The sequence below is a fragment of the Silene latifolia genome, chromosome X, assembly GCF_048544455.1.
Source record: "Silene latifolia isolate original U9 population chromosome X, ASM4854445v1, whole genome shotgun sequence".
In the NCBI taxonomy this organism is placed as follows: domain Eukaryota; kingdom Viridiplantae; phylum Streptophyta; class Magnoliopsida; order Caryophyllales; family Caryophyllaceae; genus Silene; species Silene latifolia.
Genome location: NC_133537.1, coordinates 334470655 through 334485795, shown reverse-complemented (window position 1 = coordinate 334485795; position 15141 = coordinate 334470655). Strand labels below are relative to the sequence as shown.

The 15141-nt window shown below is 34.9% G+C and overlaps 1 protein-coding gene across 1 annotated transcript in view; it reads left to right on the top strand.

Annotated features, from left to right (window-relative positions):
• LOC141620918 (uncharacterized) overlaps positions 1-8491 on the top strand; it is a 42805-nt gene extending 34314 nt beyond the window's left edge. The window contains exon 4 of the mRNA XM_074437663.1: positions 8357-8491. Within this exon, the coding sequence (XP_074293764.1) occupies positions 8357-8491 (135 nt within the window). The remainder of the gene's footprint in view (positions 1-8356) is intronic.
• Positions 8492-15141: the final 6650 nt, after the last annotated feature.

The following is a 15141-nucleotide window of genomic DNA, read 5'->3' as shown; positions in this document are numbered from 1 at the left end:
AAGCTTGGATCTGCGCAGGAGTTCTTTTGGGCGACATACTAAACTGAGAAGAAACACGGAAACGTAAACACAAAAGCCTGCAACTCAAAACGTAATAACTTTCCGCCAAAAGAACACTCGGCCGAGTATACAACCATACTCGGTCGAGTAACGTCCACTCGGTCGAGTATCTTAGATACTCGGTCGAGTATTCGACTCCAGAAGCGAACGTCAGAAACTCAAAAACAACACTCGGTCGAGTAAAACAACACTCGGCCGAGTAGCCACTACTCGGGCGAGTATACTGTTTACTCGGTCGAGTTATCACATACAGTAGCTACTGCTACTCACTGCCAACCAATACTCGGTCGAGTGCTTGGTTACTCGGTCGAGTACCTGCCCTGCTCGGCCGAGTCACAGAATAGACGGGTATACAGTATAAAGTTCTTTATCATGCTCACTATTCCCGCAACGAACACAAAACATCAAGGACTTCAATGCCACGTTAAAATCACATCAGCATACGATTCAAATATCAAGAACTTTAATGCCACGTTATAGTCATATAAGCATACAAGTCATGCATACACTAAATCCAACATGACAAACATTCACACACCCGTCACATCCTCTATTTCTCCCATCACCACGTTTACAACTTTCAACACACACACTTTCAACTACCAACTATTACCAACATGCATCTTCACATACATGTACATACAAAACCGAACTCTCATCACACTTCCCCATGTTACCGGCTCGCGTTAATGAGGGCCAATTTGCGACTCCGGGACGTCTCCCGAGTCTTTGCGGTAGCTCCAAACAACTCTCCCCGGGTTCATTTTATTTAGACTCCATAGGTTCATTAAATTCATTTGTTTAGGTGCCGGAATTTTCGGCTCTGATACCACTTTGTAACACCCCCTCATACCAAGGTGCCTTACCAGGTCCACCCTACCATGAAAGTGTGTTACCATCTCGGTTGCACGAGGTTAGTACATATCAATAGCGTCGGAACTGAACACATTTATTAAAGTACTGTAAAGTATAAAGTTTACAACATCCAAACCCAAATACTGTTTAACAAAGTACAACTCCAAAGTCTAACAATAAAGGAAATCCAACTAAGACTCAGACGGTGATGCTATGACTCGTGATGGCAAATCTCCCATGACAATCCCCAAGCTTACACTAGAAATACCTGTCAAGCCTGCTCACCATCCCCGAATGGATCACAGCAGATTCCACAAACAACAACGGGGTCAGTATTACTCAAATATTAAGACAAACAAGCAGAGAAATCAACTGATCATCACCAATTCCCAATCATCCAATCTCCCACAGTAACCGACTACACACCAAAGTGTGTAGCCCTGCCAGATTACCCATCGCAACAGGTAACCCTCGCCGCCAGTGGGTGACCGCAGCCGATCCCACCTAGTCCAGCTCCTCAACGAGCGACAATAATCCCTGTCCCTTAATGTGCACATCCCCTCCCGTGGCGGGTTCCACGGAGGGCGAACTAGGGTGTGAAGCCACTCCCGCAAGTGACTCCACCACAATCACAATCACATGACATCACAGCCATCTCAATCCCCTCACACCAACATCGTCACAACAATCTCCATACTCCGATGATCAACAGATAACAATAATCACAACAACATGTCTTACAAAGAATAGTAAACTGAGTAGGGAAACCCTACCTTAGAATTCAACAGTGGAAATGAACTTGAACACTCAGAAAGGCTCCTCTACGGAGTCTTCTCCTATACCATAATCATATCACACAATTACACATTGCACAACCCCCATATTCCCAATTCCGTAAATATACAGTAACCCCAACGAATACAAATAACATAGAATAAAACTTACCAACAGTAGGATGAGGAATTGTACGCAAGGACTCCGAAGGTTTCACAAACAACAAGGCTATGGAATGATTAGGGAGTGATTAGGGAGAGATTAGGGTTAACGTAGAAATGATGAAGTTGAAATGATGTTTTGAAAACTGACGCGGGATATAAAATAATCTTAAACACTCCCTAATCAAACCGTCAAAATAATACTCGCCAGATCAATACTCGGTCGAGTAAAGTTATACTCGCCGAGTATCCGCTACTCTGGTCGAGTATTCACTATACTCGGCCGAGTATTCATCTCAGAACCAAAACAACTCACAGCAACAGCAAAGACTACTCGGCCGAGTAGGCTCTACTCGGTCGAGTAGTCACCAAAGAAAATCCGCAGTGTTACAGTGACAGCTCAAACTCTATTAGGCATAAACTCAGGCCAAGAATGCTCCACAAATTTTTGTTCTTGGGAAGGCGTGAACCTGGGTCTTCTGGGAATTTCACTCAAGTTTTAACCACTAGACTCCATCCTTGCGAGCAACAATGAGGATTTAGAACACGGGCTATGCAAATTAGTCATATACAAAATCTTACATATTTCTTTTGTAGTTTACGTAGATAACATTTATTCACATCATTTATCTCATCTACCACGCTTCTAGCAAGTACAGATCCTTTTTGTGTATTAACAAATTCATCATTAGGAGGAGACCTAGATCGAGGATTGTCCAAGTTCTTTTCATGGGTGGTCTCCAATAAATCACTGCTAGATATTTTTTGTAAGGATGTATTTTCATCATTGGTAAAGTCTTGCCCTTTAATTACCTTGATCGCCTTCTCTCATTCTAGATCGTGATCTAATTTAGTACATTCCCCACTTCTTAGTTATATTAATCCTTCCACTGTGGTCGCCAAAAACTTGTTTGTGTGGAAACAAGCACAGTACTTTAAGGTACCCTGAAAGTCGTAACTACCCTACACTTTGTGATGTACCCTAAATATAAACTTTAGAAAAAATAGTTATAATCGGCAAAAGAAAAAAAAAATTAGAAGTGAATAATTGAAATTCTAAAATTTATGAAAAGAATTTTGCTTGTTATAGTATATGTTTTCATCCGTCTCATTGTAGACGGACACTATCCGTCTAAACTGTAAACGGATAATGTCTCTTTCACAAAATGCAAGTGGGAGGGCAAGTGGGGGTATCCATTTTCTACCCACTTGCACTATTCACTCTCATTTTGTGAGAGAGACAATATCCGTCTACAACTTTAGATGGATAATTTACGTCTAAAGTGTGTGTATATGTTTCATACTTTCTTTTTATTCTTTTGACAGGAAGATCGTCATTTTTTGTCAAAATATTCTTAACTATAAAAAGATAAGCTTTTAGTAGTCGAAATCAATATCTATCTATATTAATAAAGGAAGCTTTTTTCGAGCGATTATAGAGAGTTCAAATTTTATACGCTACTCAAATAAATAAATTAATGAAAATAGATAAGATAGAAAAATAAGGTAGGTGTTTGTATAGTAATGGAAGTTCACGTCTACTTTGTGTCTATCTACCAAATGACAATAACAATAATATCAACTGATAACAACTAAAAGAGTTTTATTAGAATTCAAACATGTATTTGTTTACCTATAAAAGAGATTTGGTAAGTAGGATTTCAGTCGCGTTTTTGCCCCTCATTTATACCTTATTCCAACTCGTTTTTGCATTCTTAATCGATTAAATAGCTCATTTAATTACTAATTTATAATAATTAGTCGTGTTAGCTAGAATTAATAATTAGTCGAATTCTTATTTAACATTGGTATTAATATTACTTTATTATAATAATATGTAGGTACGAAGAAGAGAAGAAACGGGTTAAATAAAGTGAGTCAAGACGGCTCAAGTTTGACCGTAACCAGCCTAAAACAAAAGAAATGCATTGGAAAAGTCAAAGTCTTGTTTATTCCCAAAATCACAAACACCTATTTTGTTCCTGGTACTTCGTCGGATTCAAATCATCAAATTACATTAATAACACCACCATTCACGCACCAATCCAATTCACCATGATCATGGCCCCCACCTTCACTCCGACGAACCCGACACCGTCACGCACCTTCAGCGTCCTATGTCCAAACCCGACAACCACATTCCATCACCATCAACCTCCATCATCCTCCCCTGCTCATATTCTCAGCCCACCACAATCACAGATCCGCCAATCAAACCACCATCTCCGTTCAATCCTCCGACATCCAGCAACCACGCATCATCAGTCCATCCCCACACCAATTCCAACGCATCTCAATAGCAACAACCACCGCGACTGCCAGCCCACGACCTCAGCTGCTCCGTTCAACCTCAAACAACAACGAGCAATACACTTCCGATCTTGCGCTGGAATTGAGCAATCATAGATCCGACATTACCTTTGAATCAAACCCGAGTTGAATTTGCAGTCCATGCTTTTAAGGAAGGAGGAGGAAAAAGGGGGAGTCAATGTAACCATCGAGCCTAGAAATATTGCAGCCGAGGGGCATAATGATGCCCGGTCGGGTGAAGTTTTACCCGGGCGGGTGAAATGATACCCGGTCGGGTATCTTGATGGTTTTGGCCGGGTGTAATTCTGAAGAAAGAAAGTGTCCATGTGTGTGTTTGTGGACTCGTGGCTTTTTGCAGAAAAAGACAAAAAGGAAATTTGGAGGCCTGCTTTGTTTTTGGTGGGTGTCGTGTGACACAAATGAAGATTATTATTATTATTATTATTACTATTATTATTATTAGACTAGTATAAAAGAGATATTACATTAGATATTAACACACCTTACATTAGACACCCTCAATTAGATTAAAAATTAGACTAGTTCATCTTATTCTCTCTCAATATTGTAAAACCCTCATATTTCCTCTCTTATTTTTATTCAATAAAAAGTTGTTATCTTTCTTTAATTATTAGTTTAATTCTTCTTTGTTCATTCAAGTTCTTCTCTTTTCATTAGTTTACAATTAGTAATTTTGGGTTGTATTTGGGGAATTGAAGAATCCTTCCATATTTCAATCCAAGTTATTTTCTTTGCTATTGAGTTGATATAATTTCTCTTCTTAATTTCATTTGTTTACATTTGTATTTCTTTCAAGTTTAATCTTAATTGTTTATGTTAGATTGTTGTTATTTTCTCTCTTGTTGATCTTTTCTCTATTCACCATTGTTGTTTACAAGATTGAATCTTTGAATTTCTCATGTTAAAGATTGAGTCTTTGAGTTTATTGAGTTAAAGTTTGTGCCTTTAGTTTAATCTTCATTGTCTCTTGAATTAAATTGTCTTTCCTTATAATTTAAGTTGGATTGTTGTATGATTAGTAATAGAATTTGTTCTTCCACCATGTTTATGCTCAAAGTTTCCATCTTTATTGTCTCTTTTGTCTTAAGAAACATGATTAGTGAGTAGTCTTCTACTAGGACTCGGTTTGACCCGACATGAGTAATTTCACTAATTGAATCTCATAAAGGCTAATTATTTGGGGAAATTGGTGAGGGTAGTTTAGAGGAACTACATGGTTTAAGGATCGATTTTGGGTAGTGTCGACTTGTAACCCTTGTCCACCAACGAGAGTTGGTTAGGTTGTAAATTGGATACCCGGAATTTGGTCTTGTCACCAACCAAGGTTGAGACCGAAAGGGAGAACCGAGGGAGGATGCCTCTAGACTAGCGTTTGAAATCGACCCTCGAGAGAGGGAGTGGGATGACCCGGAATACGATGGGGGCTTAATGACCTTGACCAAGTTCTTGACCTCCTCGGAATTGTGCACGTTTTTGGGGTAGTTGAGTGTTTAGTTAGGGATTCCTACCTTCGAACCCGAGAGGGGGATTGGTGGGTAGTGCTAGTGTCCTACTTCGAACCCGAGAGGGGGGTCTTAGGCGAATTAGAGCCATCTCCTCCTTACTTGTCTACCCGAGTGATTAGCCTAGGGAATTAGTATGTGAAATTACGAATTGTTGTGGGAGAACCGAGTTCTAGGCCTTTTATTCATTTGATTTACAACTTTATTCCTCTCTTACCCATTTATCATCTTTAGTTAATTTGCATTTTATTTCATTTATGTTAGTTGTTTAGTTTAACAATCTCATCTTATATTGCCGACTTAGCTAAGCACGAGAATTTAGACAATTAGTAATCACCCATGCTCCCTGTGGATTCGACCTCGACTACCCTACTACATTAGTTGAGTTATTTGTTTGATCGGGGGAGTGCGACAAACCCCGCTTATCAAGATTATATGTAGCCTACGAAGTACTCCAACCCCTTTTATAGTCATCTATTAAATATAATTAAAAGGCTACCCTAAAATCACAAATAAACGCTACCTAGACAAAGCCACGTAGGATTTAAAAAGCCACCTAGATTAAAATTTAATGTGATGTGACATATTTAAATGTGATGTTGTATATTTTTAATGTGACATGGCGAATTAATGTGACATGGATTATCAATTTATTATTACATGACATTAATTTAAATCATTTATCAATAAATTAATTTAATTCACTTATATCTGTAATATTAAAGGATATTATCATTATTTTTAAATGAATTTTGTATATTAAATATATTATCTTCCAAAATTTATATAACCCTTACAAATTTACATCAAATTTCATACTTTATAATTAATATTTGACATTTTAATTGAAATTTTTGTAATAAAAAATGTTAATAAATTTCATAATTTATAATTAAAATTAAAATTTTAATTGAAATCTATAAAATATTATTAAAAGATTACCCTAAAATGACCAATTGAGTCCACGTAGACAATGCCATGTAGGATAAAAAAAGCCACGCAGACATTCATAACTTATAATTAATATTGACATTTTAATTGAATTTTTTGTGATAAAACATGTTAATAAAATTTATAATTTTGTAATTAAAATTGAAATTTTAATTAATTTTTTTGTAATAAAACATGTTAATAAATTAATTAAAACTCTAGTTAGTTATCTAATTAATTTTTATTTAAAATAATATTATGTTAATTATCCCAATATTTATGTATAGTTAGTTATCCCCAATATTTGTTCAAATTCTATCTAATATTTGTGCAAATTCTATCAAAATATTTATGTATAGTTAGTTATCCTCAATATTTGTGCAAATTCTATCTAATATTTGTGCAAATTCTATCAAAATCTTAAACTTATATGGCTATATATACCATAAAAAAATGTGTATTCTCATAGCTAATACTCCGTATAATTAAGGAATAATTGACAAGAATAATCCGACCTTTAACTGATCTTCCCAAAATAAGCCGATCTTTCATTAATCTAAGAATAAGCCGACCTTTTATAGGTATCTTCTTAAAATGAACCGTAAGTATTGGTGACTTGCTATTGAAAGTTAATGACCTGTTAGCTGCAAGTAAAGGTTAAAGAAGGTCAATCTTATTCATTGACTTTCATCATTCTCTCTTTTATCTCACTTTTACATATTTTTTCTAGTAATTTCTGAGTCACTGATGTTCAAATCAACGAAAGATCAAATCTTTTCACTCATTTGGCCTTCCACATTCAAACAATAAAATCCCAAAAACTCCAATTTCCTTGAAACACCCGTCTTTGTTCAACAATGCCAGTGCCACAAGAATTCTTGATGAAAAGAGACAAATCAGAGATGAGAAAATGGTCACAACCAAAAAACATATATGCAACAATAATCGGAACTTGACGCCAAATACATCCCAAATCACACACCCTCCCCCTTTAAAAATAAGTGCATAGATTGAAATACAAATCGGAGATATCGCCATGTTCAATAGAGCAAATCAAAGCTCCAGCGAATCGCCACCATCGGGTCATAATTTATATAGAAACATAATTTGAATATATTATAGTCAATGGGATAACTTATTCTGATCCTCAAGGTCCATAGTTTCGGTACCAAAAACTATGATGTTTCTTTACAACGGAAAATCCATTGGGGGGCTCACACCTTAATAACAATTTCTGCTCTCCTTCATAACTACTTTGTAACATTAAGTTGGGTGGTGATGGTTATTTTGTAGCAACTAGAGTAAAAATGGTGCATTTTAAGGTGTTTAGGAGAGAATGAAGATGTAGGAGATAATTAGGAGAGAATGAATATGAACGGGTGTGCCTTGAGAGAGAGAGAGAGAGAGAGAGAGAGAGAGAGAGAGAGAGAGATGGACTTATAATTTAAATTACTGGTTTAGTAGGTTACCCACTCTTGGGTGCATTTTAAGAATATGGGGTTACAAGGTTGAACTGTTGTTAGATTAACGAAAGGTCGGACTATTTTGAGAAGACGATGCAAAGGTGGGATTGTTGTTGTTAATTTATCCTATAATTAATGTGCACTAATCTATCTAACTAATGAACAAAACGGAGGGTCTGCACATCGTAATGCACAAAACCTACTCTCGCGGTTCATGCATCGTGTCAAATGTTAGCCACATTCATCCCAACTGTTTTTATTGCAATGCGTTGGATAATAGGACACATATATGATGCAGGAGTGGTCTTACATTCCTGTCGGAGGCTCTTTACCCAGTACAGAGCAAAGGAACCTTGCATTTGGTGCTCTGCAAGCATGGTGCATCCAGCCACAGGCAGGATACAAGTTAGCTTAATGACAGTTCCATAGCAAATTGATATCATGCTCAGAGTAGAGTGATAACTCCTATTGTGACTACTTTTCCTATGCAAATGACAATTATTCGCAATCAAATCACTAAAAAATGAGAAACCCATTTGCACAAACCAAGTACCCTGCAAAATTAACCCTAACCCACGTCCTAATTTAGCAAAATTAACACCCCCTTTTGCCCTAATTGATTCAATTGATTAAAGATGGTTTCTCATTAATCTCAATAAAAGACCTCTCTCATAAAGGAAATTATCATTCTATTATCATTTTTCTTTTTAGATTTTTACTTGAACACAATTGGTGTAATATTTTATTATATTTTTCCATTTATCTAAAAAATAGAATTACATTATTAGATGAAACTCTTCCCGTTAATTTGACACTTCTACAGTTCTAGCGTTTTAATGTTCCTTAATTAATCAAAATGTCCAAATAAATTGATAAACAGCTACGAGTTTTAAGGATTTGTACATTTGTTAATTTGATATGGAGATAAACAATGGGGATAAACAACATAGTAAGGTAAACGACTTGCAGTTTTGAGGAGTTTACATTGTATAATGAGGTGATGACTATAATTATATGGTGTTTTACGTACGGATAACTAACTTAATTTATTGTATTACTAAATTATATTCCATTAGAAAATTTATCTATAAATTTGAAAAGTGAAAACTTAAAGGATAAAAGTTTAAAATAATTTGTAATTATCCTCTTATTCTAACAAATTGTAATTCCTATTACTAGAGTCCTTACATAAACGTACTTCTTAATCTTATATAAAATTAATAAGATAAATTTTTGAAAAGAAAGAAACTTTATTGAACGGTGTTCAAATTAATAAGATAGGAAGATTTATACAGAGTACCTTATTTGAATAATTGAAATACAACTTTTACGTATCATTCAAAATGATATTAAAAGATATAAACAAAATCTAGTAAGTTATATATCAAGGTTTTATTTTCATTTTTTTGGCTAATTTAATTGTTTTCTGACTTTTATTAAATTAATTGCTAATTACTTAGAAGAAAAACTTTATTTACAAAACAATAACATTTTCTTTAAAATTATATTATTTTTAAAAATTTATTTTCGTGTTTAAAATTAAAGTATGTTCCAATTCAATTTCAAAAATTTATATTTTATACATTATGTAATTTTTTTCTTCCATTGTCATTTTTTAAAAAATAAAAGTAAGAATAATTCTATATTTTTTTCATAAAATCTAATATATTTTAGGTTAAATATTTGAATTTGTAGTTTTAGATAGTATTCAATTTGTCATGAGATTTTTAATTTCATTTTTTTTTTTGAAATTTAAGGAGGTAAATTACTCTTATTGAGATTTAAGGAGATTAATTTCACAATTAGATAAAAGTAAAGGAGTTTTAGTTACCACTTTCCGCATTTACTTATATCATTACTTATCTTTTTACTTTTTTGTTAAGAGTATAATTATTGGGGAATTGTTTTTGATTGATATGTGTCTCTTACATGTTATTGGAGGTTTTTTTTAGTCAACAGATATTAGAGGCTTAGAGCATGATGACTTTGAAAACCCGAAGTTCCAATCCAGAAAACCTTTAACTCTCTCCCACATGTTATTAGAAGCTTTTTTAGTCAACAAGTATTAGAGTCTTAGAACACGATGGCAAGGTTTGAATTAAGACTCGTTTATCGCATACCAACCTCCTCAAACGTCTTTCATTGCTCCTCAAAATTTGTGTGGACACATCATCTGACCCGGAAAACCTTCCGTGTGATTTTGGGAGAATTTTGTTCCTGGACTTGTCCCTGGATTTCTGAAAACCGTGTATTATACACTTCAATTTAAGCCGTTCGGGATGTCGTACCAGACCACGTTTCTATTCCTCCCGTTTTTTTACACCACGTGTCCGAGGTCGATTTAGGAGTTATCTTATTCGATTTCACCCAAAAATAACAAGTATTAATCCATTTTTCGAGATTATCCAAGGTTCGAATCAGTCGGATTTATCGTATACCAACACTCTCAAATTCCCTTCAATACTTCTCAAAATTTGTGTGGTCGTTTTATTTGACCCGAGAAACCTTCTGTGTGATATCCGCAGAATTTTGTTCCAGGACCCTAAAATCCTGAAACCGTGTATTATTTACACACTTCATTTGAGCTGCTCGGGAGGTCGTACCAGACCATGTTTATTTTTCTTCTTATTTCTACCACGTATCCAAGGTTATTTCAAGAGTTAACATATTCGATTTTAGCTCCAAATAACAACTATTAATCAATTTCACGATTATCCGAGGTTCGACTAATGTTGGTTTATCGATTACCGGAACCCTCAAATGTCGTTCGTCGCTCCTAAAAATAGGTGTGGCTGTTTTGTCTAACTTGAGGAACCTACTGTGTGATTTCCCGAGAATTTAGTTTCGGAACCCTGGAATCCTTAAAAACGTGTATTATATACACTTCAATTTGAGCCGTTCGGGAGGTCGTATCATCAGACCATGTTTCTTTTCCTCTCGATTTTTCTACCACGTGTTCATGGTTATTTCACTCATGATTTTTGAAATAGCCTTATATAAGACATTACAACATGCTATAGGTCAAAATTGAGTAATATTTTGAGGCATCTCACATTTTGGTAACAAGGTTATGAATGTATGGTTAATTGTTTTTGGTGAAATGTAAGTATATTATAAAAAGGATATCATAGCACAAAGGCCATATATTTCAACTACAAGAAGTTCAAGCTATCTAGCCATTCAAGATCATCATTTTTCAAAAGCTTCATGTCCCTGCTCCTGATCCTGACCCTTACCTCCTGCACAATCACCTGACTAAGCTTTTCTGGCCTGAGAAGAACTAACTCCACTTTACTCTTATTCCGTTGCTGCCATACTTGGTACATAGCACTCATAACCAAAGCAAATTGAACTCTTTTCTGGACCTTAGTCCCAGTTTTATGCAGACACCTGTCCATCAAATCATTGGCAAGGAAATCTCCCCCTATAGTCTGATTCAAGGACTGTATAACTCTCCTGCTGTAAAGACAAGTCAAAGAATAAATGTTTCTGAGTTTCAGTAGCCTGCCCACACAGGAGACAACAATCATCAGTAACAATCCCATAGTGCAGCTGCTTGCTCTTAGTATGCAGAGCTTCATGAGCCCATAGCCATCCCATGAAACTGTACTTAGGAATATTCCAAGAGCTCCAAACTACATTCATCCATCTGACCTGAGGCCTTAGCCCTCTCAACCACCTATAACACCCAACATGAGAGTATCCTTCTGGCTGTTCATGCCATTTGCCAGTAGAATAACCTACTGCTAGCTCCTGTTTAACCCTGCATATATGTCTCCAAACCCAACTTGAATTGGTACTAGGCTCATACTCTGACCAGGCCCTCCCTCTCAGGTGGTTGCATTCTACCCAATGAACCCAGACAGTGTCCCTACTTTCATATATCCAGTCCACAAGTCTACCTACCAAGGCTTTATTCCACACCTCCATATCCCTAAGCCCTAGACTCCCTTCCTCCTTAGATCTGCACTCTTTTTCCCAAGCCACCAAAGGGGCTCTCTTATAGTTAACACTTCCATCGCATAGGAAGTTCTTGCAAGTGGTTTCTACTTTATGAACAATCCCTTTGAGAAGAATAAACAAAGATGCCCAATAAGAACAAAGAGTCTTTAGGACAGCCTGGACTAATTAAACAACAACTAACAAATGAAAATACATACTAAATTAAAATTACGACGTTTATTGTTAGAATATGTTGAACGACAAATAAAAATCACATCACTCTAATTTTCCATCGTTCATAAATGCAGCTCTTTCTTTTTGTTATAATCTTCCTCAATTTCATTATATATTATATACATCTATATATACCATATAATTTAAAGGCTATAACTTGAGTAATTTCTTTGGCGTCACATGTCAAGATTAGTTATTCAAAAAGTGTGTATCTAACAACACCAAAAAAAAAGTGTGTATCTAAAAAATAAAAATATATTATTATATCTCATAAGTTATTTAAAACAATATTAAAGGGGAAGATTAATAGGTGAAATTGATAGCTTCTAATACACTTTTGACTTTAATAGCCTCAATTGCAAAATACTAACTATTAGTCTCAATATTTTTTGAAATACTACATATTATATTTATTTTTTCAAATTACTAACTACAAATCTACAGCTTTTCCTAAGTTGCTACATAATAGCTAGATTTAGGGCTTAATTAACCATAATCTATATATAATATAAAAAGGAAGCCTAAACATTAGGTTTTAACATTCACCTTTTAAGACTATTAGAGCATGCCACATCATCATTATTATTTAAAAAAAAAATTGAAAAAATTATAACATTAAACACTAATTAAAACACAATATTAATATTTGCTTTTTATTTGTTAAGAAAATTAAACAAATATTAAACTTAAAACCTAAGCCAGTATATCTAATATTAAACACAAATTATAATTCTCACCATAATCTTTCAAAATAATAATAACCATTCAATCTACCTTGAATTATCGTTCACAAATAAAAATATAAAAATTTCTATTTTGAAAAATTTCTTTTAGATTGAATTACTTACATAGCTAAATAAAATTGAAGACAATAATAATAATAACAATTATCGTGACAAAACACTAATAAACATAACAATATTCGTGGCAAAATATTAATAATTCATGGCAAACGTTTAGTAAATTGTGGAAAATATATTTTGACGATATATTATGGCAGTGTAGGTATAGATTGATAAAAAAAATCTTACGAGTCCTTTTTGCAACTGTGCTCAATTCAACTGCAAATATGGGGTTACGTAACACCACCAACATGACAATACAGTTAACCCCGCGAATTTCACGGGAAATAGAACTAGTTGTGGGTTTCAAAGACGCGTCAACCAATCTTTGTAAAATCTCCACTTGTCGGCTTTTCACGCAAACCCTACTCCACCATGTCTCTTTCCACCCTCAGAGCTGCGATAACAATGGTTGTTTCCCGTCCCTTAATTCCCCAAAAAAACTCGTCGTTAAGGTCTCCCGTAAGTCTCACAAAATCAATGAAAAGTGGATCCCTTTCTACGGTCGTTGGTCTCCAGAAATATTGTGTGTGATAGGGTTAAATTTTTCTGAGATTTTAGCAAAGTTGACCTACTTAGTGTCGGATGATACTGCTGCTGAAGATCGTAACTTCAAGCTTGAAGTGCTTTCTTGCTCTTTTCTTGGGTTGACTGAACTGAATCCCATCGCGGTTGATCTCTTTTTAACAACGATTGAAGATGATGAAGTTAGGGATTATTTGAGTCGATTGCTTTTTCAAGTTTGTTTCTTGGTTCAATTTAATTGTTTTTGCTTCTATGTCACTCGTTTTGAATGAAATTAGAGCTTTGAATCTATAACCTTAGGGTTTTGAATGAAATTAGGGTTTTGAATAAAATTAGGGCTTTGAATCAATAACCTTAGCGTTTTGAATGAAATTAGGGTACAATTCGATCTGAACTGCATCAGATTTTACATTAAACAGCATGCTTGGACTTAAATTAGCATTCTATATTTCTGTCCCCTTAAAATGAACTTATCAACCTTGGTTTTTTAATCAAATTTTAATAGTGCAATTTTGAATTAGATTTTACAATTTATACTTTCTAAATTTGGTTAGTAAGAAAGTTGATTTATTTGTATATTCACTTGCTTGTCATTATGGTTACCTATCATTGAATAGAACTAATTGAAGCCTTGCAATTTCAAACAAAACTCAGTGTCGAGCAACGCTACTATGTGCCATTGGTTAGGTTAGCTCGTCAATCGCTGAATCCACGCTCCAATCATTACTGTCCAACTGCTTAAATAACTTTAGCCACCACCTCCTCATCAACACTAACCAAATTACGAAACTTGATAGTTTATGAACTTTTATCTAATGAGCTCGGTTAGAAATGGCGATTGTCATTAACAATACGCAAAATCAAGAATGAAAAAAATACAATCCTTATAATACTGTACATGGCTTAGGTTCATATCGTGACATCAATAACGGTTAAAACATAGCCTATTGAGAATGCATTGTAAGAAAATGGAAAAGAGTAGGTATCTATATTTTTGTGATTTGCTGCTAACGGTGGATCACAAACACAATATCAAGAGATGAAACACATACAATAAACTTAAAATTTTAAAAAATCTGGGAATCAATACTAATGGCATAATTGATGAAAAACTATTTCATTCCTGAATTTGAAAAATACTTATACCTTTGGAGAACTCAACAGCAAAATGTAGCTTGAGGACTATTATTTTTTTACTGGTATGCCTCAATCCTCACCTGCCGGATAGACCCGGATCATATATCTTCTCTTCCTTGAGAGACGACGCTTAGATCCGTGCACTCCGGGCCTCTGGCTTTATATTTTTTCTGTCACCGAGTATGGTGAAAGCGTATTGGTAAAGTAAAAAAAAAAGCGGTTGATTTATTTGTCAAGCATAATTAGCGTGTAAGACGGTTTCACAGTGTGAGAAGTGTTGGAAATAGGGGCTTTGTGAGGCTTCTCTCTTTTTTCCAATTGTCCCACATTGGTGAGGAAAAGAGAGTTTCATGTGTTTATATATGTCCTCTTACCTTACACTATC